At 44.0% G+C, this 24,736-nt stretch overlaps 1 protein-coding gene across 1 annotated transcript in view; it reads left to right on the forward strand.

Annotated features, from left to right (window-relative positions):
• Positions 1-1,662: 1,662 nt before the first annotated feature.
• Positions 1,663-24,736, forward strand: part of yjefn3 (YjeF N-terminal domain containing 3) — a 45,437-nt gene continuing 22,363 nt past the window's right edge. Inside the window, exon 1 of the mRNA XM_084354179.1 lies at positions 1,663-2,095. Within this exon, the coding sequence (XP_084210305.1) occupies positions 2,028-2,095 (68 nt within the window). The 5' untranslated portion in view covers positions 1,663-2,027. The remainder of the gene's footprint in view (positions 2,096-24,736) is intronic.

Genomic DNA, 24,736 nt, shown 5'->3' on the forward strand with positions numbered 1-24,736 from the left:
AAAACTGTTTTATTCCACATAAAAAAAAACATGTAGGCTTTAATTTGTTTGTCTTTTCCCAAAAATTACGAAGAAAGGCTTGCTGGGAAATTTGTTTGACCAATGGCCTTGCTTGCCCCATGTCGCGTTAACAATCTAGAGACATCGACAACAGCGAGGTCACATGAAAATGTCAAAACTAAACAAAACAAGAAGTAAAGGAGGAGCGGAAAAGCTTAGAGAGGAAATGAAGCAGGCATTAGAGGCTTATGTTTCTAAATGTTTGTCCATCACGATCCTCAAATGTTGCAGTGTTAATTTAAGGGGCACATGAAGCGGTAAGTTTGACGTTTTAAATGAATTACAGGCTATAGCAGCTATGTGTTAGGTTAACATGTGCTTGCAGACAAGTTGCTATTTGTTGGCCTACTGTTTAATGCATACTCATGCGATTTCCAAGTGTCCTCTTCAGTGCCTAATGAATTGTGTCCTGGAACACAGGTAGACTCTCAAAACTTGACGTTCAGACTCACCTGGTGCTGAAGCTAGTGGGCCATGCTATGCCCTTTACAGTCTGTAAGCCAGTGTATTTTCCTTTTTAAAGGCTATGTATGAATAAATCCAAATAATGCAGTGATCTTATTGATTAATTCTGCAGGATTGTCTAAATGGCCCTAAAGAGATGGAAAACGCCAGGTCTGCGTTTCACTCCCTGCCCACAGCTGTTAATAGCAGAGGCTCATATTGTAGAGGCCGCATGTTTTGAGTGAACAGCTGCTGCCAACAAAACACAATTCTGTGTCGCATCCTTCATCCTCACCTGCATTAGCAATGTTTGACCCCTAGGTGGCAGAACACGCCTACCCCTCCACAGCACCTGTGTTCGTCTTCAACTCTCCTTGCAGGGATTCAATCCTCCGAACAGGCACATTTGTGTAATGCGCTGGAAAAACAAAGACCTGCGGCCTAATCTCCCATGTAAGACCTCAGAATCTGCACTGCTGGTGGAGCTGTGAGCGGGTGGTCATGAACTCAGAGGGAAGAGAGTGACCTTTACAGAAGAAAGTGAGCCATTGTTTTTCACCTCGACCCACTTCTGAGCTTCATTCCTTGGCAGCAGCACGTCCTCCTTGTGACACTACTGTACATATCCTTCCTCTGTGTGTGTGTGTGTGTGTGCAAGTGTGTGTGTGCATTTGGGTGTAACACTGTACATTTTAATGATGACGCCGTCGCTCTTCTTTCATGGTTTGACCTAAATCCATACGATGAAGTCTGCACGCATCGGGGAGGGTCATTGTGGTTCTGTTCATATTGCCCCATCTGTGTGTGCTGGAGCTAGGCATTTCTGCTATGCACCCACTCAGGGACTGGAGTGTTATTATCTCAGCTGTGGTGCTGGGCTTCATTTACCTCCCACCATCATGTGAAAGGTGTTTGTGATTCAGTGAGCAGTCAAGTGTTTCCTCGCTGTGATGCTTGCTCTAGATTCTACACCAAGGGATCCTTCTGCAACTGAGGACTACGAGTGAACGTGTGTGTGTGTGTGTGTGTGCGTGTGTTTGTGTGAATCTGACTTGGGGGGGGTTTCCACCCTGTACGACTGTGATCACAGCAGACCGAGCCAATCAGCCGGCGAGCACCATGCCTCCTGATTCTTAATTGGCTGGCTTTCCCGGTGAGCGCAGCTGACACACACAGCCAGCTGGTTTTATGAGAGAAAGAGCCGGGGCCACAGTGGGAAAGAGGCAGAGATACAGAGAGGAAAGATTCACGGTGTGCATCAGTGTGTGTGTGTGTGTGTGAGTGTGTGTAGCAGCCAGTAATTACCTTCCAGCGTCTGAACCAATCAAGAGCCACGGAGAGAAAGAGAGAGAGAGGGATACAGAGGGAGGAAGCCCATTTAGATTCTCAGTCTATTCCCAGGCAAAGAGGTAGACAGTGTGTTTATTGAATCAGAGCCAGAGAGAAGGGACGGAAGTGTTTTCTTTGCAACGGCACAGCTCATCCTTTCTCATATTTGCCGAGACGTGCCGGGTGAAAAGCAGATGGACAAGATGAACCACAGCTCAGCCGAGGCGGAGGCTGAAACCATAGAACCACTGCGTTACCTCAGGTAGGCACCTGTTCCTCCTCCGTTGCATTCTTCTTCTTCTTCTACTTCTTCTGTTCTTTTCCTGTTCTCCTCCGCTGTCTGTTTGTTTGCAGTCACACATTTTTTTTGGCGAGAAGGAGACAGTACAGAGGCAGAATCAGAGAGGAACATCCAGATCTTCTTGTAGGACCCATGAGACTTTGAGTGTACATTTCATCTCACAGCCTGAATCAGAGCGATCTTTCAAAAGGAAAACAGAGGGGAGGGAGTAATAAAAGAGATCAATTATTTAAGTTGACTCGCTCGCCAAATGCCACATGAATACCAGCACTGATGATGATGATGATGGTAATGAGGACGATGCCAGCGCCCCAAGAAACTCCTTCTCTGCTTCGGCGGTTTCTTCGATGCTCTTCTCTCACTCTGCTGAAGCCTCTAATTAAATTAGACATCTGAGCTGTTATTAAGTCAAGGGGCCAACGTTTAATTTGTCATTACCAACCAAATCAAGCGTCTTATGGTTCAGTATCTCTGCGGATGTGATGGGTGATCAGTTTGTCACGCAATCGAGGGTCAGTGTGTCCTCTCTAGCAACACGTCCACTCTCAGAGCGACACCAAAAAACTAGAATTTATAATTTGAGAGACAAAGAGAGAGGTGCTGATAATGTGCTCAGCATGTATGTGCTAATGTTCTTGACACTTTCATTTTTTTTGTTTTTGTTCATCTTCAGGTGAGAATTAGGGCCAGAAATTTGTTTTCATCACGCACAAGAAAAAAGTCGAAATGTCGAGATTAAAGTCGAAATACAATTATGTGAATAAAGTGGCAATGTGGAGAATAACCTTGACATTTCAAGATTAAAGTCAATATTTTCAGACAAATACGCTTCAAAAACGAAGAGTGGACCAGAAGAGTTGACTTTATTCTCCACATTTCCACTTTTTTCGTGCATAATGAAAAGACAAAACCTTCTCCTCTCATTATTTTTCTTAAATCCTGGCCCTAATACTCGTCTGTACTTCTGGGATGCACTCTAATCAATAACCTTTAGTCATCATGATCAAACTTGTCCAGGCAAGTCAATTCACAACAAAAGTTATCTCATGACACTTTTCCATTGGAACAGATCTTTACCATACTTTTTCATTGATTCAGTTACAGAGACCCAACATTTACCCCCCTGAGAAAGGACTTGGTGCCTTTTAACAGGCAGAAACCTCGGAGCAGACCCGGCCGGACTCATAGTGGTCGGCCGTCTGCCTTGACCGGTTGACTTGCGACACAAAAAATTCAGCTCAAATGAAGACATGGAGATAATAACCCCAAGAGCAAAACCTAAAATAAAATGTACGTCAGGAAACTGCACCGATAAGAACAAAAAACAACCTAATGATAGAAAAAAAAGGAAACTGTGTAAAATTATTATTCTTTCTCGTGGATAACGAGATGTAAATGTGGCCAACACGACTAACGGTCCTCGAACACTGTGCAATTTAAACGACTCCACGGGTGAAAAAAGTTGCACAAAGCCTTTTTTGACTTAACAGAGAGCGCTCTGCGAAATCTGGTTAATGTCCTCAAGTGAGTTTATTTGGATGTGCAGGAAAGGAAAGAGTGAGGTGACGTTGGTCATCATGGTAACTCTGCTCAGGAGATCTTGTTAACAATGATAAACACATAGTTAACAGGAAGCCGTCGTAGTTTGGGCTTTAAAACTACTTGGTTAGGCTCAGGAGGAGATCATGGTTTGGGTTAAAATAAGTATGTTAGTCATTTCACTCAACAGTGGGTCTCTGGCGCACGGAGCAATCCGATTCTAGTGGGACATTTTTCGCACTGTTGGGGTTTCGGACTGTTGAGCCGTCAGAACAATGGTCAGGCACTCATGAGGGGAGATTAGCCTCTGCTAAGATAACACATCCATATTTCCCAACAGAGCTGCTTGTGGTTGAGTTCCATCACGGGTAATTTCTAAACTAACATTAACCACCGTCTGTCTCTGTACGCGGAGCAGAGAGAAGCACTGAGACGAGCTGCACGAAGTCACAACCTTTGGACTGTCTCTGTAAATCTGTCCAGCAGCGTTAAGCAACTTAAACAGATCGTCCACAGGTTTCTATAGGCAACCGAGAGAGACGGGAAGGTCTCATATTTCACGTCATGTTAGAATCTGCTCACATGTGACCGATAAAAAATGATTAATACATGTACATTTTTCTTTTGCTAAGTCCACGTACAATTTGCTGTCTCCCTCCTGTTGCCTTTAATTTCTGTGCGGCGCTCTATGAAGCTGAGCGCAGACACACTGAGCGGTACACGTTATAACAAAGCCCCTTAATGTAATGGTGTAATGGAGTAATGGTGTTAAAGTCTATGGCGTGATGGCGGGATTAGAGTGTGAATGCCTGAACGATCTGTGGCTGTCGCTCGCTCTGTCTCTGGTTAATCTACTGTAAGAGTGTGTTGTCTCTCACGAGGACACGTCGCTGACTGTTGCCTTTCTTCCCTCAGTACCATTCAAATAAGATGATGCGCTTGATATAGCCTTGACAGATGGTTGAATCCCTTTTCCGCTGATCCTTTATCTATATGAATCGCTCCGTGAGCCAAAAATTGATTTTGCCCTATGGGTGTACATATGGTGCCTTAAGACATCTTCACACAGTGCGCTCTCCTCCTACTCATGTATCTGCAGGAACACTCGCTGTCATTGTCATTCATTTAGCTCCATCTCCTCACTGCCTCCATGTTATTGTCATGTCAGTCAGTGCACGCACCTACATATCTATTCTCCACGGTTTTTTCCTTTTTCTTTTCGTGTCGATAACGCATGCACTTACCCTCTTCGCACTGGCTGCATTAACATTCTTCTCCGTGCGTGCCGACATGTGTGCAGCTGAGGCTGGCAGATTAACCATCACCCGAGAGGTTTCACCCCGGGTCCCTCAGACTCTAAGATCTCTGCAGCTTGATTGGGGCTGGCTGGCATTCAATTAAGGCAGTCAATTAAAGCCCCCGTATACTACTGCAGGGGGAGCTGATTACACAGTCACGATCAGCATCAGGGTCCGTGTATCTGCATGTGTACTTTTTAGATTAACCCCTGGTTCATAATTCATTCCTAATTTATATCCATCGTTTGGAGTCAGTAGCTGACAAGCAGCTGTTGGAGCAACCTGTTTACGTCAAAGCCTGTTGGGAGCGAGGACGAAATAGATGGAGAAAATGTCTTGAACTGTGAGTTGATTTATGAAAACGCACACGCATCCACGGGAGTTAATATTAGCCCGGAGACACCCTTGTGATAAAGCTGCTCAATGATCTGATATAATTATATAGAAATTGTGATGTAGCTGCCAGAGGCAAACACAATCCTATTAAGTTAATGCACGAAATTCTCAAACGTGACAGTCCTGCTGTTTTTGGTGTGATAATGGTTGTGACTGCAGAGAGATCGTGCCAAGCAGCTCTCAGAATAACAGATTAAACTATAATGCAATATACGATACACATCACTAACTCTTAAAAAAGTCATCGTAATCCACTCCAAACAACGAACAAGAGGTCCACTATGTGGTTGTCGGGAAGAAGTTGTAATCCGAAGAGAAAGATCTTCATTGACTTATTTTTTTTTATGCCTAAACCAACTAAATAAACAAACTCTTGTTGTTTTCATGACTGAATAAACAAACAGACACAATTTCCTACTTTTTTTACTTATATGTGGCGGACCCTGCCACCTTCCCAGCTTCAAACAGTGTTCTGGGGACCTTGTTTTCCTCTGAGAACAGCTTGTTGTACTCAGTTACAGTTAAGTTTGTACTATTACCTCATTGATATTGTAAATATAAAAAAATCTGAGTTTGAATGTCCTCTCCAAAACTACATAGAGCCCCTTTAAAGTGCAGGTATAAATACCTGGAGTGGTGGACCATAAATGTTGGTTCTGAACCGGTGAGTCATGGGCTGTGGATCTAGCACAGTTACTGGTTTCTGTCTGTTTGGGCTTGTGTGTCTGATTAATTTAAGAAAAATAAAGTTGTCTTGCCTCTGTTGTAGAAGGTCAGGGCTCCTGGTTGTCACTTGTTCTGTTGTATCTACACTTTTTCTTTCCAAGAAACAACAGCAGATAACCAGCAGGAGAGAACTGAAAATAGCACAAAGGGCTGACTCAACAAACATCTGTAACAACTGCCACTTTTTTGATCAAAATATTTAAACTCGACTGTTTCTACGATGTGCTCTTTCTTCTTCGTCTCGCTGCCCTGACAGTGATGAATGTTCTGGCTCTCTGCTCCATCTTTCCCCTCCTCCCCATCACACCTGAGGCCTGGGGCCAGTCGCACAGGGAGTCAGACTGGTCTGAGATATTCTTCCAATTGCTGGTCTGCCTACATGTCTATCTGAGCTGCTGCCAGTGTGTCAAGCTGTCTGTCCTTACCTACCTTCATGCCTCTTCTCTAACTTGGCAAACCATGCATATTGGGCTTATTGTCATTCCTTTGGCTTGCTTCCCTTCTTTCAGCTCCCTGCCACCAATTCCTGTGTTGGCAGCTCCAGTTGGCTGTGTGACAGCTCAGCTCATTTATTTATAGGCCAAATATAATGATTGGGGCAGAGGGGTGGATGTGCAGAGAGAGAGAATGGAGTGGACAGATGATTTGCAAGCAGTGCAGTGTTTGGCCATAATTTTCCTCCTCCATCAAAGTCAGATTAGCTGTAAGAGTCCTCCATTTCCCATGTTTGAAAGAGGATCGTGCTGGCCAGAGTGGAGTGGACGGGAGGCAGAGTGGGATAATGACTGATGGTTTGGTCTGAAATGAATTATAGGAGCTACAGCACGTCTGATATTTCTAGTCTTAGCTTCCTGAGTAGCATTGTATAGGTGTAAAGTGTGAGCGAACAGAATTAAAGAAGCAACCAGGCGGCTCTAAGTGCATTCACACGAAATTATTTAGTAACCGGGACTGACTTACAATATCAGGAGGTGAAGGGGATGGTGGTGGAGTTACAAACTAAAAGACCGGCAAACCAGTCACAGTTTGAGACTGCGTTTCAACTTTTGTAAGTGTGGAACCACTGGACATTTTCAAGGAGATCTCGAGACAATTTCCAGCCGTGTTAGTGTCAGCACAACCAAGTATTTTGTACGAGTCCTCGGAACATCTCCAGTCATGTTTGTGAGGACTAAAACAGGCATCAAGTCAAAACGTGATCTTTTTTCGAACCCCAACAGATGTTTTTTGTGCCTAAACCTAACCAGAGCATAAACTCAGCGTTGTAGAAATAATGATTGAAAAGTCCTCCATCTTATTTTAGCGTGTTAGCATGCTTAAATGCTATTTCACTTAACACAAACTAACCTACAGCTGAGCCTGATGGGAATTTCATTAGTTTTGTGAGTATTTCTGTTGTATTACGTGTTACAGTCTGGACCACCATCCTGAAAGAAAAGAGTTGCACCGCTGGTGTTAAGGTTAGGGTTAGGTGTTAAAACACCAGAGTCTGCAGCATACAAGCAGCTCTGTAAGGCTGTGCTTTGGCACAGCTGTGCTGATGAGGTAATTTCTAACAGTCAGTGTGCTAACATGCTCACATTGACATCGCTAGCATGTAGCCGTTCAGCCGGTGAAATGTTCAATTACCATGTTCTTAGTTTACACAATAGGGATGACCGATGTCTGCCAAATTGGCATGCGACGATGTCTACAGTGAAACATCGCGATGGACGATAACATCGTTGTTTACGACATTGTGGCAGCCTGTCCCCTCAGTGTTGTTGTAAGGCTCTGACATGAATCTCCAACTGTCTCACCCTACAGAGGAAACTATCTCCAGTTAACACCGACATACATCCCTGTGCCGGGTTTGTCTCCGCACCACATGACAACATTGGTCGACTAGCCAAGGAAGCTAAGCTCAGGAAACTTTGTATAAAAACAGCAGGACTGAGAGAAACAGCGGCCTGCGGGAAAAGAAATACTGCTGCCACAAATTTAAGCGAGTGCCTTGGGTTCCCCTGACTGAGCTGGTTTAATAAGAAAATAATAAACAGGACATGGAGACGTAATGACTTCTATCATTTCCTCTCCTGACATATCACAAACAACAACAACTGTTGCCCTACGGCAACTCTGAGGGGACACGCTGCTTATTAACATCATCCATCGGCCCGACCCTACCACACGAAGTGTAGGAGGACCATGAACATGTTTGTGCAAAATTTCATGGTAATCCTTTCAGTAGACCAAATTAGTGGACTGGCAACCAACCGGCCGGCCAGCCAGTGTTGTCATCCCCAGAGTAATGCTGCTAGTGTGGCTTAAACATGCAAATAACTGACTTTACATAATTTGTTCAGCACATTAGCCAATATATAAAAGGTTGTACAGCAGCTTACAAGCTAATGGGAAACAAGAAAAAGAAAGAAAAACACAGGTGCTGGGTATTGATGGTTTTTCATGTTGATTCCAGCTCTCCGGTGAGGTTGAGCTCACTTTAATGCGAGTTTTGTCAGCTTCTGTTTTGCTTCGTTTGCTCGACCACCCCCCCAAAAAGAAAAACCCTCGCTGCTTCAGGTTTAAATTAGTCTCCAGGCAGCAGCCTTTTGTTAATGAAGAACACAAGAGAGCCATTTGAGGGAGGCTGAGCCAAGACTGTGCCCTCCTCATTAAGACCACATTGTGAATCATTTCAGGGATTTCACTGGGTATTAGGGGACAGGAGAGGGAAAACAGTACTCTCACCAAGGTGGCCCAATTTATTTGACACAACATTGACAAGGACAGATACAGAGAGGAAACTCCTGAAACTACTTCAGCACAAGTTGGTTGAGAGCAGAGCGAGAAGGTTACTGTGTGTTGAGATGACGGATGGAGTTTGGTTTGTTTATTGTCACTTAGGGTTTGGTCTGACGAGCCGTATACAATGAGTGCACATGGAGTGTGTCGTAAGAGAAAGAGACGGAGACACACCACCTAATTGGCTCCTTCCTTGCAGAGGTAATCGCAGTTGTGAGGATTTTTAGAAGTGTGTGCACGTGTTATTGAAATGCGGCGTGATGAGCAGAGATAGGGCACCTTGATGTACGCGCTGGACTCAAATCAGTTTCCTTACCTCCTTCACGGCTCCAACAACTGTTTCGGTTTACAACGTCTCAGATAACGAGCGAAGAGACTGTGAGTGAGCGATGTCTGTCTATTTACTGAGTAAGAGGAAGCTCAGTACGTCTTGTCCTTCAAAAACTGACCTTCAAAAAGAAAAAGAAAAAAACATAAAATTCCCTTTCCTCCTTATCCCTCATCTTCAAGTTCTCTCTGCCTCCCCTCATCTCTCCCTGCAAATCATGCTCCTGTTTTACAGCCACACACAAAAAACAAGAGGCGGTTACAGTGGTGGTTACCCTCCAGGTGTCTTCTGACAGTAACAGAGCTCATGCATCATTCCTCATTCAAGCACAAACTGTAGCTCAGACAGAGAGAATCACACACTGGAGTCACAGAAAAGCCACAATATTTCTTGTTAAAAATGTGTACGTGAAGGCTGCGTGTGAGAGTTTGTGCGTGTTTATGCAATAATGTGCGTAAGATTTATTGGTCCGTCTTTGGTGGCGGCTGAATGTACTCAAGGGTAGCCTCGATGGAAACGCCTCCAGGCCCCTAGGAGCTAAATTCCTATCAAATGTGCACACCTACATACAGAGTACTGAGAGTCAAAGGTAACCAACGGCTGCCTGGGAGGCAGGAAAACATATTTGTAAGAATAAAAAAATCTATACTGTGGTTACGGCTATGATTTTCAGGGATGTTTCACCCTGAGGTGAACAGGTAGCAAACCCACTGCCGACCAAAAACCTATAACTTGTGATTGGTTTAGTGTATTAAAGGTCCCATATTATACTACATTTCAATATATTTCATACCTATTTATGATCAAAATGACAGGGAAATCTCACTTTCTACAACATTGTGCGACTGGCCCGTTGGACTCCATGTGGAAAGTGATTTAGAGTCTACTACCGTTTCATTTAGCCTTTTTCTAAGGTATAAAAGTACCTCCACTAATTACACAGGCTTTCATCTGACTGAAACAGATCACCTCGCTATAATTAGAGACAGAACATTATTTCACTAGACAGGTTCACAGTGTGCCTCGATTAGCTACTGTTAATTAAACTATTGTGCTGCTTAAATGTCATCCTTTTATATGATATCTTGGTAATTTTCATATTCCAGGTGAAGCATACAATAATGGTGGCCTTCCTCTGCTCTGACTTCTGCTTTTGACCACTTTTAATTTCGTACACATTTTCTTCTGTGATTCACTCATGACTGTAAGTAACACCACCTGCCACCATTAGACTAAATACATTTTTACAATAAATAAGGGACTAAAGATCAAAGATGTCACAAATATCCATTTAGCCTTTCCAGAATTACTCCATGGTTCAATTTTGGTTCATTGCACTGAAGGATGTGAGGGACGTGTCTCTGTTTTTGCTTTGGTTTGATTGGTATGGCTGAACTTTTATTTACCTGCCTGATCCTTTAGTCGCTTGTGTTTTCTTTAATTGATGTTGTTCACTTTCAAGATCTCAACAATGAAATGAAGGATAGAAATGAAGGATAGAAATGATGGCCAAAACTATGAGAGTAAGATCTTTTTTTTTTTTTAAAGAAACAATAGTTTTCTGTTTCTGAAAGTTTGTTGTTTATCTTAAAGGAGACATATGCTCATTTTCAGGTTCATAATTTTGTTTTGGGTTACTAGTAGAATATGTTTACATGCTTGCATCAGTTTTCTCATACTGTCCAGTGCTGCAGCTGAAACGCTCTGTTTTAGCTCCTGTCTATTTGAGGCTCCTCCTCCCGGATACCCAGTCTGCTCTGATTGGCCAGCTCACACACACCTGAGCCAGCACCGCTAACAACAACAGAGCAGTTGCGCTAAATTAATTCTTACGTGCCAAACTAGCTGCTATGCATGAATTATGCAAATGTGTGACATGGTGTGATGTCAGAAAGTCACAGAATTAAAGGCGGGACTCCTGACGAGGCGTTTCAGGAGCAGTGTTTTCGGTGGGAAAGAAGGGCTTTAACTCTCAAGATCTTTTACAAGCGTAAGAACATATATACAACACTGAAGGAAAGGAGAAAAAGCGATTATGATTGTTATCATAAGTAATCAGAGATTTTGAAATCCAGAAACGTCCATCAGCAGTTTAAACTGTTTATACAATCCCTCTACATTACATGCTAAATATGAAATATGAACTACGATGACTGCTCCAGATAGACGACCAATAAAGACATCTGAATAACCATTTAAAATCATCTGTAAATGTCTGAGCTTTTATGCATGTGTGGGATGATCATGTGCGTGTATGTGTGTGTGTGTGTGTTTGTTTATATGCCTCGATGATATTTATACACACTTTAATGCGTGTAGACAGGATGCATTGTCATCCAGGGCAACCATTTGTTATTTTGTTTACCGGGGCTGCATTTAGAAAGCTGACAGCCATGAGAGAGCGAAGAGAAGAGAGACGGATTACAGTGTGTGCAGTGTGCATCCCTCTGTGTGTGTATATGAGTGTGTGTGTGTGCACGGTTTAGGTTTTAGAAAATAGGTATTGTGGCCCCTCGCGCCTCTGTTTCCATCGCAACAATAAGGGCCAGGGTATGTATGTATGTATGTATGTATGTTGTTCTCAGTCACTGGCATTGTTTTTATGTTCCTTTATGTGACTCTGTTTGCCCAATTGAATAAAAACCAATCAGCCATGTTTAGTAGAGCCATAAAGAAAGATATTTCCAAGATCTGTCAGATTTATAGTGTAGCTCTATAATCTTCATTTCCATGCTTTCTGAAAAGGTCATTATTGCCCCATATTCAGCATGAGCTTCTGTCTTGTTTTGCAGCATTGATTTCAAGTGTGGAGTGACGTGAGGAATTGATTTATTTTAACTACTTATTGGCCTCGTTCCCAAACCCTTGGCTGAGCTGTGAGCATATGTGCCAAAGCATTGATTTCAGAGTGACTTTAAAGCGAGCAGGACTAATCCATCAAGTCTCATCAAGCGACGACTGACACAGCAGTCAATTTAAAGGACTTATGTCGCTTAAAAATTCATTTATTCTCAAATTCCCACAGTGATGTCGGTCAGGTAGCTTCAATCATCAGATATTTCCCTGGCGATCATTTCTTTCCTCGAGTCCTTGAAATAGGACGTGAGCAGACTCCGTCTATCCTGAGCTCGTGTTTGCCACCAATTCATCACCACACAGTGTCACAGTGGCATTTTTTTCAACCCGTCATTCACCAGTTACCCCTGTGGTATATATACCTGCCTGGGAAACTCACAATCTGCAGCGGAAACAGCCGTAGGCGTCAGTATAGGCATTACTTGGTAGCCTTGCTGGCTTCACTACACATACCAGAGATCAAGATAAACAGTGAAGATGACTGTCGTTGGAAAACTTGGCAAAATTTGAGGCTTCTTTATTGAACTGGCACGTTTCTTTATTCTTTCACCTCTGCTTCGATTCGACAAACACTGATTCAAGCAGTTTCAAACATTTTGAGAGATCGTTTAAAAACACCAGGGATGCAAATTAAATTGAGTTTGAGTCCTTTTTAGCTACATCACAGAAAAAGAAGCAGAAAACAAAACTATTTTATAAAATGGAGAGTTGATGATGAACACTCACCGCCTGATGAATGAGGCTGCTCCGTAGTCTGGCCGATACTTCTGTATCTTTTGCCAGACGACAGCAGGGTGAACAGACTGAGGTGGGTGTTGTCTTTTAATATCCTTTAGGTTCTGTGCAGACGTGTCACTTCACTTCCTTCTTAAGTTTCCTAAGGAGGAGAGCTCTCCAGGGTGGTGGTGGCCTCAAAGCCTTTAACCAGGGGAGTCCAAAAGCAGGCGACTTGCTGCACAGAGAATTACAGAGAGGGATATGAACTCTGGGTAAATGCACGATGACCCAGTCAAAAAGCAATGATGGATTGTCTGGCTCAGAAGAACCATCAGAGTAGTTGGAGAATAGAAGTTCGTCTGGGGCAGTGTCTGGTTTGCAAGCTCATTTATAAAACATTGCGTAGGATCCATATTAAAAGTGATGTTGGTGAGACAGCGCTGAGGTTATATTGATTTCAGATTTGAGTTGGCTGATATCTTTTATATTTAAAAGGTGTTTATGGAATAGTTATACTTCACTACAAGTGCAAGGACAAAGGACACTGCTGGTAATAACGTAGATCTATGAATAACGTTTGATCTGAAGTGAAATCCATCGTGAGATGTGTTATTACGCGCAGAATAATGCCTCTCGCGTTTAATTTCTACAATCTGCTTCATTTCACCTCCTCACTGTTTGTGTCTGCAGTTCCCCTTGCCTCCAAAATGTATGCATGGGAGAGAGTTTGCTTACACATTCACAGCTTTTTGCGTGGGGAGCGGCGTACGCCTCTTTCTGGCCCCATTTTGTGCATACGCGATGTTTATAAATGAGCCCCCCGGGCCCTACAGTGACACTCTTCAGTTATTAATTTCTACTCCTTCAGCGCTTTTTCTTCTCAACCCTGTGGGCGACTCGCTGACAGGGGTCAGGGAGCTATTCTGGGGAATGGCCCAGCAGCTACACGCCTAATGTCATCTCTGCTGGAAAATCGATGGGGGAAGACGGAGAAGGATGCAGATCGTGGTCCAAAACAGAGAGAGGAGAGGAGGGAATAGAGAGAGAAGGCGAGGACCAGTGAACCGATAATAAGATCCAGAGGGGGGTGGTGTCTTCGCGCTCACTTTTCTGTCAGCTGTTACCACCTGTCACTCCCATTCGCTTTGTGCCAGTTGCCATAGAAGCCAACCCGCAGCTACAACCCAGTGAGAGAGGTTTCCTGGCGGACTGAGACTGGACAGGTGATCAGGACTCGGAAAAGATGCTGCTTTTATGTGTGTTGCTCATCTTTCTCTTCTGCAGTTCCAGTTATAATTGTTTAAAGAAAACAACATTGTGTGTTTGTCGGGAATAGCATCTCTTCGTGTGTGTGTGCGAGAGAGAATTTGAGTGTGCGTGCCAGGACGGTTTTCCCTGTTTTCAGTAATTGGGTTCAGTGACTCGCTCCACTGAGTCCTGATTGCGGTTCTGTTTTGTTTCCCTTTGCAGGAACACTGTGGCTGAATTGTGATTATGTAAATGGATCGTCTTTTATACAGCTCCCTGTTGTTGTTTATGTCCTCTGATGGATTATATAAAATAAAATTAGAGCTGGCTTTTGAAGGTCCACGTAATGCTCAAGAGTGAGACAATAACGTGCAAATGTAATCAGCTTAATGGTAGTTTTGCTCGCGTGTTGATTACATAATGTAGATAAAAACAGTTTGTCGTCGTGAAACATAAACTTCTGGCGGCTTTTCATTCAAAGCGGCTCTGAAACGCCCCCAAAATACAGTTTCAAAGAAGAAGATGATAACATTTAACCTGAAAACAAAGATCTATGAAGCATTTTGCCTTTAACAATTAATAAAACCTCTCGGCCCGGGCTACCGATGTGAGGATCTGTTTTCTATTAGCGGAGCTGCTGGGGAATTCTTGTCTCCTGAAAGCTTTGATGGACAGACTCCCCGGTGGCCTCTGAGCCAGCGGGTTAATGGTGAAGCTGAGAGAGGCTCGCAGCGAAAAAAGAAAGCAACCTGGAGAGCCAGACAGATGAATCAACAGACAATCAACTAAATGTTTACGCGGAGCGAGTCGATCAAACCCCTTGAGAGAAGACGAGCGGAGGGAGAGAAAATAAGAGAGGCACAGGCGCTGTATGTATATATTGGATCGTCTGAGCTCACATCTGTCTGCGTCTGCTTCTCTGGCTCTCGTGGCCGAAAATCAAATTTCTGTGTTTGCGTTATCTGGTAATTGCTGGGGGGAGCCTCATGGTTTTCTACATTCTTTTGGATTTCTGTCAGCTCACTAATTAGTAAATCTAAAGCCCAGAGGTCTGCCACAGTTGTAAGACACAGGCAGAGTGGGTGGCTCTAAAACTGTCAACACTGGAGATAATTTCTCAAGAGGCTTTTTATGCAATGCGGCCAAATTAGCATTATTGTTTGACTTTTATTAAAATGAACAAGGAAGAAGGGACTGCAGCTATTTGAGACAGCAGTCTAGCGAGAGACACTTGTTTGTAAGCCAATAATCCACTTGATTTTTTCTTTTAATGAGGCGTCGGGACATTTTGCAGCATACTTTCCAGTCCAAAAATTGAGATATGTGGACTGTGTTTCCTGCGTTCTGGTGACATTTAGAGAATGAGTGTAAGTGTAATGTAGCAGCATTTTTACTGCAAATAAACTTGCGTTATAGACTTTATGTAAAAAACGGACTTCTTCTCTCTAGGGCAATCTGAAAAGTTATTTTCTCCTCTTTTCTCTGTCAGTCTCTCACTCAACGAGGAGGACGAGATGCAACAGTAGGCTACATGCTGTACATTGCCAGAAACATAAAAAAAAAAAAAAAAAATAGTGTAAAAATTTACATAGATTTGGAGAAATAAAGGAGAACTGTGACCCTGGGAGAAGGCAATGACAAACTGGAGTATGCCAGGAACTTCAGGAGGGTTGGCAAGTATGTTTTGCAGATGAAAGCCGTATATTCTTGTCAGGACAATTTCCATTTTCATTTTTGTTTTTGATATAACCAGGTATTTTATGCTGGAAAATGATCTTTTCCCCATCCTAACCAAGAGGATTTCGCACCTAAACCTGACCAGAAGGACGGTGCACGTCACAGCATTTGATTGAAAATTGAACCTGAAGAAACGTAAAGTTGCGATAAAGGTTTCGACAAAATGTATTCTGGCGATTGGGTTGATACACGTTCCAAATTTAATGCAAATCTTAGAGGACTTCAGGAAACTGGCAAACTAAAATGTCATGCATTGATGCACATTTCCATCCACCACTGTTATGCAAATGCAACCAACTCTCAAAAGACTTGGTTGGTGCTTCAACTGCAGGTGGGTGCCATTGAAAAATTGCAGAGGAAGAGGGAAGACTGAGATGACATAATTAAGTTTGCACCACTCAAACAAAAGAAAACAGTGGAGGGAAATATGAGGGAATTTATGTTTGTCTTTTTTATGAACAGCTTGAAAATATACATAAAAACATCGATTGAAACACACTCACAGTAACCACGGTTCTGTGAGCTGGCAGGCAGACACAACCCAGCAAAATCTGCAAGTAACTCATGTCATTCCAGACGAGCTCTGCAGACTCCCCGTGGCACTTTCTGTATTTGGTCCTTCTATCTTAACCTGGCGTTCACTAAGACAGTGATTTGAAGAGCTTAACGCTTGAAGTCTCTGATTTTGCTCTGAGAACTGGGATTACACAGCCCAGTCGGCAAGATAAAATGTTTCTGCAAAACCACTGATGCGTTCACATTTGACAAAAGAAACATAAAGTTGCAACCTAAAAGCAGTGATGCGTCCCTGCTGCGACAGCAACACGACGCAAGCGCTGCAGCACACATCCAAATGACCACGGTCATCATCATCACCTTCATGTTGTGGCAGAGCAAATAGCCACTCTTACCCCGGATCTCATGAACCACCCATTGTGCTGCAAGCGTGTGCTGTCAATCCCTCAAAAACACAGTTATGACGGAGGGGCACATGGGTAACAGGGTTAACATAATGCACCAAGGTGATCCCGGAAAAACACCATCAGGATGTGATGCAAACGCCAAATGACTCGCCACTAATCACTCCTTCAATCAGGGGATAAGAGGTAATTACTCCTCTGATTGAACTGATTGCAGGAAAATCACGTCCCTTGTCTCATCGACGCTGGGTATCAGTCTGAGTTCCCCTCGATGTAAACACCTCCTCTCCCTAGCTGACCCGGAGACGCATCAAGAAACATCTCTGATAAGAGCCTGAGGTCACACTTTGATCGGAGAGCTTTAACTCGAGCCTCCGGGTGTGTCTCTGTTAATGGTATGGCTGCATCCTTAAGCTTCAACTGTACATACTTACTTACACACAAACACTGCTGCATTAACATATGCATTTCCACCCACTCCCACTCCAGCGTACTCTTTTTCATAGTGAATGTAAGCCGTCTCTGCACATGAATCAGTCCTACTGTCTGTACAGATGTGGTTGGTTTTGCACACGTATTCAGCTCGTGTCTTCTGTTGGGTCCCTTCTTGCGTCTGCTTCGTCCTGGGAAACGGGACACATTTGGCACAAAGCACAACAATCCAGCTGGTTTCATCAGCTGTTACAGTGCAGGATGTTTTGATGCCGAGTCGCGTCTCTCTTCTGTTTTTGTGAATAAACAGCACAAACCCTAAACAAACCCATCTGTTATCCATCGCCACACTTTGTTGTCATTCAGCTGGTGGTTGAGGCAGAGTTATGTTTGTTCTTTGTTGATGATTTATCAGCAAATTTCACTTTTTAGTCAGGCGTCCAGCTTTATATGCAACTGTTGTCCACTTTCCTTAACTTCCTTACTTTTTCCCGTAGCTTTTCTGTTAATTTAATTTCCCTCCACGGCACACTGATGGTCCAGGTAATGGGATTAGCCAGCGTACAGGAGATTTAATAATGATCATCCATTTAGTTATGCATGGAAATACTGAAAGATCTGCAATTCTTAATTTCACTGAGGGTCAGGATTTCAGACTGTGCATAATTACCTTGACCATTAGTGACCCCTGGCAGGAGATAAAGGTTTTGTTAGTCCCGTAATGCATCCTGCAATTAAAGCATGAAGATTACTAGATTAGGAGTTGGCTAAATGGTCGTATTGACAGCAGTAAAAGCTGCCATGATGCGGTGTATCTCCTAATTCATGTCATGTTTTTATAATGCTGGGATGTGAATGAAACCCAGTGAATAAAAACGGATGGCCAGACATCGTTCTAATCGCTGCCAGTTGGCTGTACCAATACGAGCCAGTGGAATAAAAACGTTGGCTGACGAGGTTGTTTGTGTAGGCGGCAGTGACAGAAGCCAGCTTAGCGTGACGGCTCCTCCTCCACATCACACCTCTGCAGCGCTGGGCTCACGCATCTGCACCTCCTTCCTCTCCTGCTGTGGCTTCTTCACCTCCTAATCATTTCAGGGGGAGGCGACACTCACATGAGCGCTGTGTATGTGTCCCAAGACTGTCACAGAGGCACGCGTGCAGAAACCCATCATTTCGTGTATAGGACACCCTGCCAGGCTCCCCGGGCCGCACAGCTTGTGTGACATTCTGTTCCTAATGTATGGGAAATGCCACATGCGCATACATTACAGATAAGCCTGTCAGTGCAAAAGCCGACGGCAGCCTGAGGTCACAGCTGCACACATGGACCTTTAACAGACACACTTGTCCATCAGCGAGGGTGACGCCAAGGGCAAACGTTTGAGCAGCAGTTGGATTTACATTTCTGAAGTCGTGTTAAGCGATTGTGTATCGGTAAGACAACAGCGTGCCACGGGGACCGGCTAATTGCTCATCTAAAATGGCACTTGACTGCGAGAAGGCTTGAGTCACATCAGTCTCATCCTCTCGAGAGTTCACCCTCTCCTGTTTTGTCCAAGTTCTCGGCTCCGCTCTCATTAGAGGCGGCTCACGGGAGCGTTCCTCTCCCGCTCCTCAGCCTTATTTTCAACTCTCTCACCTTCGTCGTTTTTTATTCAAAACGTCTCTGAAGAATACTCCTTTCATCATCAGCGCCACCCGCCTTGGTCCCTGTGCACCTCTCGCACATTTCTTCCCCGCCACCTGCCACCCGAGCATCGCAAACACACCCACGCACGCGGCCCACGCACATGCGCATATGCATGCATGCATGCACACATGCCAGCGTGGTTGCGAAAAGGTCGGCCGAATGCCAGTTTTGATGCGATGGCTCTCCAGTCCCTCTCATCGTTCCCCCTACCGCTGTGCTCATCAATTATACATAGCCAGCACATTGTGTGTGTGTGTGTTTACGTGCGCAGGTGCTCTGGTGTGGCGTTAGAAACAAAACCTTGCTTGTTGTGAGGGCTTCTGGCCAAATATGAGTGTGGGAGATGCTGAGAGACAGTGTAGGCTTGAGGCTGCGCTCTCATTAATATGCTCTGAGCTGTTGATATGCCGCCTGTGCTCTGTATCTAATTGCCTTTCAGCTGACCCCCCTGTCTTTTCCTTATGAAACAGTCTCCACTGGATCATACATTCACATATGGCGGAAAAACACGCACATAAACAACGCACACTCACAGGGTGATTAGGTAGCAGGAGAGCGAGGAGTCTTTGTGAATTCAAAGAAAAGCCTTGAAGAGAAACTTCCATTTCTTCTTCGCTGCTTATCTAGTTTTCCTCGGCGTTCTCTCATCTTGTCTTTTACGGACAACGCTGCAAAATAGAGCCGCGAAAAGTTCTCGCAGAGGGGCAACACTTTTTTCTTTTGCGCCCTTGAGCACCAAAGAGAGTCTAACTTCAGATGTCTCTGGTGCAGAGAGGCGGCAGAGCCCCTCGTTTCACCACCACAGAATTGACAGAATGACACACGCAGACCTTTCGGTGGGGCTCTCTGTGCGACGGCTGAATCTGCCCCGCTGCTCCGCTGAGGGAGAAACCAGCAGGGGAGAAGATGCAGAGGGAGGCAGGGCGAATGCAAGACATGCCCTGCAGGTTCAAAACATCTCGACTTCACCTCCAGCTCTCTAATTTTGGCTCAGAACAAAACAACATTGCATGTGCAGTGGATGTAAACACCTTATTTGGGACCTGTAGTCCTCCGCGTCGATGAATAACTAACTACTTACGAGTCAATAAATGATCTCTTTACTGTGCGGATGCTGGTGTTCTGGTCGAAATTGAGTTCCTCTTCTTGTATGGTTGATCCCGATATTCTAGTTGATCCTCACATTCCTCTCAAGTGGTTTATTTCAGATCATTCTCGAAATCAGACTTTGCTCTTGGTATCAGACCCTCAAAAAACTCTCCAACAGCCTCTCTGAAATCTGACGCGCCACTTCAGAGGATCCCTTTGAGCCTCTTCCTGCGTAGAGTAAAACAAGGGTTTCTGCAGCAGCTGGTTTTTGACCTTCAAGCGTCTTTGTCTGGTCTTAAATCTGCAAAAACTGATTTTTTCCCCATTCAGAGCCAGTGAAACAAATACACAACGCTGATATGGTGAACTTAGTCAGTTGCTAATTTACACATTAGGAACGAAAATGAAAGAGTGTAATACACACAAGAGATTTTAAAAATGACTTAAACACAAGACGATTAACAAATATAAACAGAAGAATGAACACCAGAGTGTACATAAAATGAGTTTGGGTATATATTGTATGATATATATATTAGTTAGATATTCTTAGTTGCTGTTATTGCTCTGTATAATTTAAAGGCAGCTGACAAAATATAATTTGTGTTAAAAGGGTAGGTGTAATAAGCTATAAGCTAATAAGCCTGCTGCACGTACACACACACACACACACATACACACCACAGCCACCCACTAGGCTATTAGCTAGCTTATCCATCTTATTTATAGGTTGGCTATTCACCTGGCAGCAACCATAATGTAAGCCCAGTAAGCCTCCCATAATGTGTATATAAATCTACGTCTAACCCATGATATGATTATTTAGCACTAATGTTACGTCTTGCTATCCGACCTTTACCTGCTGCATGGTTGCTGACATACCACAGAGGGCAGCGTCGATGCTAATGCCGGCTGAACTGCCGCATTGTTCCGAAAGGTCGTCTCAGACTGGCAAATATTTATCCGCCTTATTCCTCGCCCCCATCGTACCTCACTCAAATTATAGGCTAGACTAGTCCTGTCACTTAACCAGAACTGCCGTTTTCTGTGCTAACAAGATGCTAATCCCTGTTAGAGCGACATTACTGAGTGAATACTACAATTATTATGACTTGTGACGACATGTTACTGGCGCTAGTTCCACCAGGCAGCATAACCCATCATCGTTTGCCCCGTGACCTCCCCAGGAAACCCGTTTCGAAAATGGTTCCCCCGATTTAATCACAGTGGGTTCTTCTCTAGACACATGTTCTAATTGTTGAGGGGCCCGCTTTCTGTGCGGTCCCCCCACCTCATGGGCCCTGGTGGTCTGCCTGCACTGTTCTAGTTGCTAAATAATACTCTGTGTTCACAAAAACAGCCGTGTTTGGCTGAAAACGATGCTGAAAAAAAGATAATTATCTATGAAATCAAGCAAAACGCCTCTCACACGACAGTAGTCGAGTGATACCTTGATAACGTTCACATCATGATTATGTAAATACTCGAAAACCCCCAATTGGTTACCGTTTCTTGTAATATCTCATCCTCAGCTCCCTCTTGTGCAGCGACTGATAAGAATTAAACTGAAAACCCCGCATTGGCATGACAAATAAATTGCAAGGCTTTGCCATTCGCAACGATGATAAAATCCTTTAAATGTTCCTCCCTGGAGAAATCAGTGTCGAGGCCTCATCAGCAGGATACTGATGTTAGAATTCACTGACTGCATTGCAGCTTTTCAGCACATTTAAATCACAGTACCAGGCATTAGTCTACTTTAAATGTGAATGTTTTGCATGATTGCATGTTTGTAACAAGCTCAGGATTCCTGTTAACAATGAACATATCCTACAGTAATCTGGTCTTTCTGTAAATGTTACTTTGTTATTTCCATGTGTGCTCTGTGTCCTTCTCCCGTCTTTTTATATCCTGCCCTCTCCGCCGTGTGTCCTCGTGGTATATTCCTCCCTACTCTGTTACACTGTGTCCTGAAGCTAACCAGCCGTGACATCTGGAGCCACATCAGGCCTCATGGGATTACAGCCGGACCTGAAATACAACAAACATCATGTTCTCCACTTCTAGCCTGTTTCAGTGGTCTCATCAATTAGCCACGTAGTGATAGATCACAGCCTCTGATTAGACGCTGTCTCATGCTGCCACGGTGAAGCATTGTGGTTTTAGTTTACAGCCTGAAGAAAAGTATTTATCCAGCCACATGCAGCAGAGAAGGCTGGAGGAAATTGTCCTCCTCGTGGCAGGGTTTTATTAGTCTGACTTCTTCTTTGTCTCTCAGTATCGCCGGTGGCAGCGGGTCTAATTATGCCGTGTCACCTCCTCCTCCTCCTCCTCCTCCTCCTCCTCCTCCTCTGTTCCCCTCTGTCTGCTGCATCTCCACCTTCCCCGTCTATCCTTCACTTATTTTCATTATGCCGCCATAATAGTTTAGACCTCTCTCTCACAACCGCTTTTCTCATTTGTCACTCTTATCACAGTCCCACAGTCTGTACCGCATCCCTCTGCGTTCAAGACCCATTCCTTCACCATGCTGTGATTGCTTTGAGCACCCAATCACAGGTCCGAAAATGGCATTTTTTCTGCCAACATTCAAGACCAGCCTCAAGTAGATTGTTTGTTACAGCAGTCGGTACTCATGACGATCGCTGCGTGTCGCAGGGCTGATTCATCCAGTGCCACTCGGCTACATGACTCCAGCTGGAAGGCTAAACGTGGCTCTGTGCAGTGTTGTGGAAGCTACTTTGAAAGAGCAGCTCTGTAAGCTACCAATTACTTTACACTGAAGGAAGCTGAAGTACAGAAAACCCCCCTAGGGAGAAATCAAGTGCCTAATTAAAGCTACTTCGAAAAAGTCATTTAAACTTTGCGGGAAAAAATGTCAAATTACAGTTTTCATTTGATACAAAGTTATTAGGAAATATCTTACAAAACAGCCACAATGCAGCACTCAACTGAGCTTACTGCAGTGAATGGTCACTGGTTCTCATGTCACAAAGTAAAATAATTAAATTTTCCACTGTTAGGTGTGGTATTGCATACAGTATTCATCAGCTGCCTCCCAGAAACTAGCGTCCAGGTGGCGGTGTTACACCGAGCAGGATGACCCAGGTAGCCAGGTCATTTCTAAAGTAGGTGCAACAAGTTCTTTGAACATTTGTTAATAAAAAGCAATTATCAACACTTACAATAACAAATTAACACCTAATATATTCAGGGTTTCTTTTCCCTTTACGACCCGAAATAGTTTGCAGTTTGAGTAGTTTAGTAGAGTCAAACACAACGATGAATGTCTTTAACTACCATCAAGTTTTTGCGAAATGTAGTTGAACTGCTTCTGTTTAGAAAACCAAGCATTCATGATATGTAGTGTTGACACTTGAATGAGGAGTGAGGTTCAACTTTCCAGTCAACACATCCTCGTACCCAAACGACTGAATAGGTCAGTTGTCTCCCAGTATGACAAATGTCGCCGTTCCCAAAACAACATGACTGTCGTAGTGTAGCAGCAAACCTTCGTCAGACGGTCACAGTGTGGTGAGGTTTAGGAAAACATTGTGTTTTGGGTTAAAATCACAATATTACCTCTGTAACTGAAGTTACTTTATGTATGTGGCGAACTTCACCACATTAGTAAGTTAAAAGAACTCACTGTTGACTTCTAGTTTCACGCTGGACATGAACATCGTCCTCCTGAATGAAAGTCCTGTGCTTGTTTAAGCCAACCGTCCATCACCTGACCTCCTCCCTGTACAGACTTTTCACTCTTTATACCACTTTTTCCCACTTACTCCTTTGCAGCCATAATAATTACTACAGCTGCTAGAGGTCACAACAAACCGAAATTGGATCGTAATAAGTTGTTTTCATTTCTTCTGCTCTTCTGGTAGAAATCATTCTGGTTTGGTTTTGGTTGTGTGGATGGGAAGCCAGTGAGGGATTGTGTCCGTTATGCTTGGATGTGGAGTTGTGAGCGTATCATGAGCCATGACATTTTTCGCTATCAGGTGAAAAAGAAGCAAATGGTGGTAGCGACGATGACTGCTGTGCAGGGAAAATTGGTATCAGACTGGTTCGAGAGGGGAAAAAAGGAAGAAGGGAAGTTAAAGGTCCTGTTGACACCCGGAGCTAAAATCCATCTCTGAGTGATCGATCCCATCCAGACAGGAAAAATCCATTGAGAGTCTTACCAAATCGAACTCTAACCACATTTAAAGGTGATAGTTGATGCATACGACCACATTGTCCATGTTAGGTGCACACCAGGAAGGGAAATGAGCTCACCTTTCTTCTTCTTTGCCTTCTTCCTCTTTCTTCTGCTGCTGGCTGCAAAGAAAACAAAGAGATAACAACAGAGCCGGGCCAAATCTCTCTCCAAAGACGAGCTTTTCCGCCTGAAGCAAAGGGCAGCAGATACTTTGTTGTCCCTAAACCTGAGGTCACTCTGTAACACAGATGGGTCATCAGTCTGTCGTGTCCTGGCTAGCAGCTTTATAAATGCCGTTAGCCATCCCGCTCTGCCTCCGGTACCTGGAGGACAAATCTCCGGCTCAGTGGATACGAATCCGATGTGACAACACATGGCTCGTTATTTGTGATACGGATGGCCTCCCGCCTCAAACTGAGGGAGCTGGGTTTAAAGCACAGGCAGAGGTTATAAATGGATACTCTGGATCAGTAGGTGAAAGGATTAAAGACCACCGGAAGGGGAGCATGACGTAACCTGTTGTGCCCTCGCTCATGTGTGTCATGTGCTCCTCCAACTAGATAAAAGTCCTTCTCCTTCTCGGATCACATGACTTCTACAAAATGAGGGATAAGTAGACCATTTTTAGCTCATGA

The sequence above is a fragment of the Pagrus pagrus genome, assembly GCF_965226575.1.
Source record: "Pagrus pagrus genome assembly, chromosome: 6".
In the NCBI taxonomy this organism is placed as follows: Eukaryota; Metazoa; Chordata; class Actinopteri; order Spariformes; family Sparidae; genus Pagrus; species Pagrus pagrus.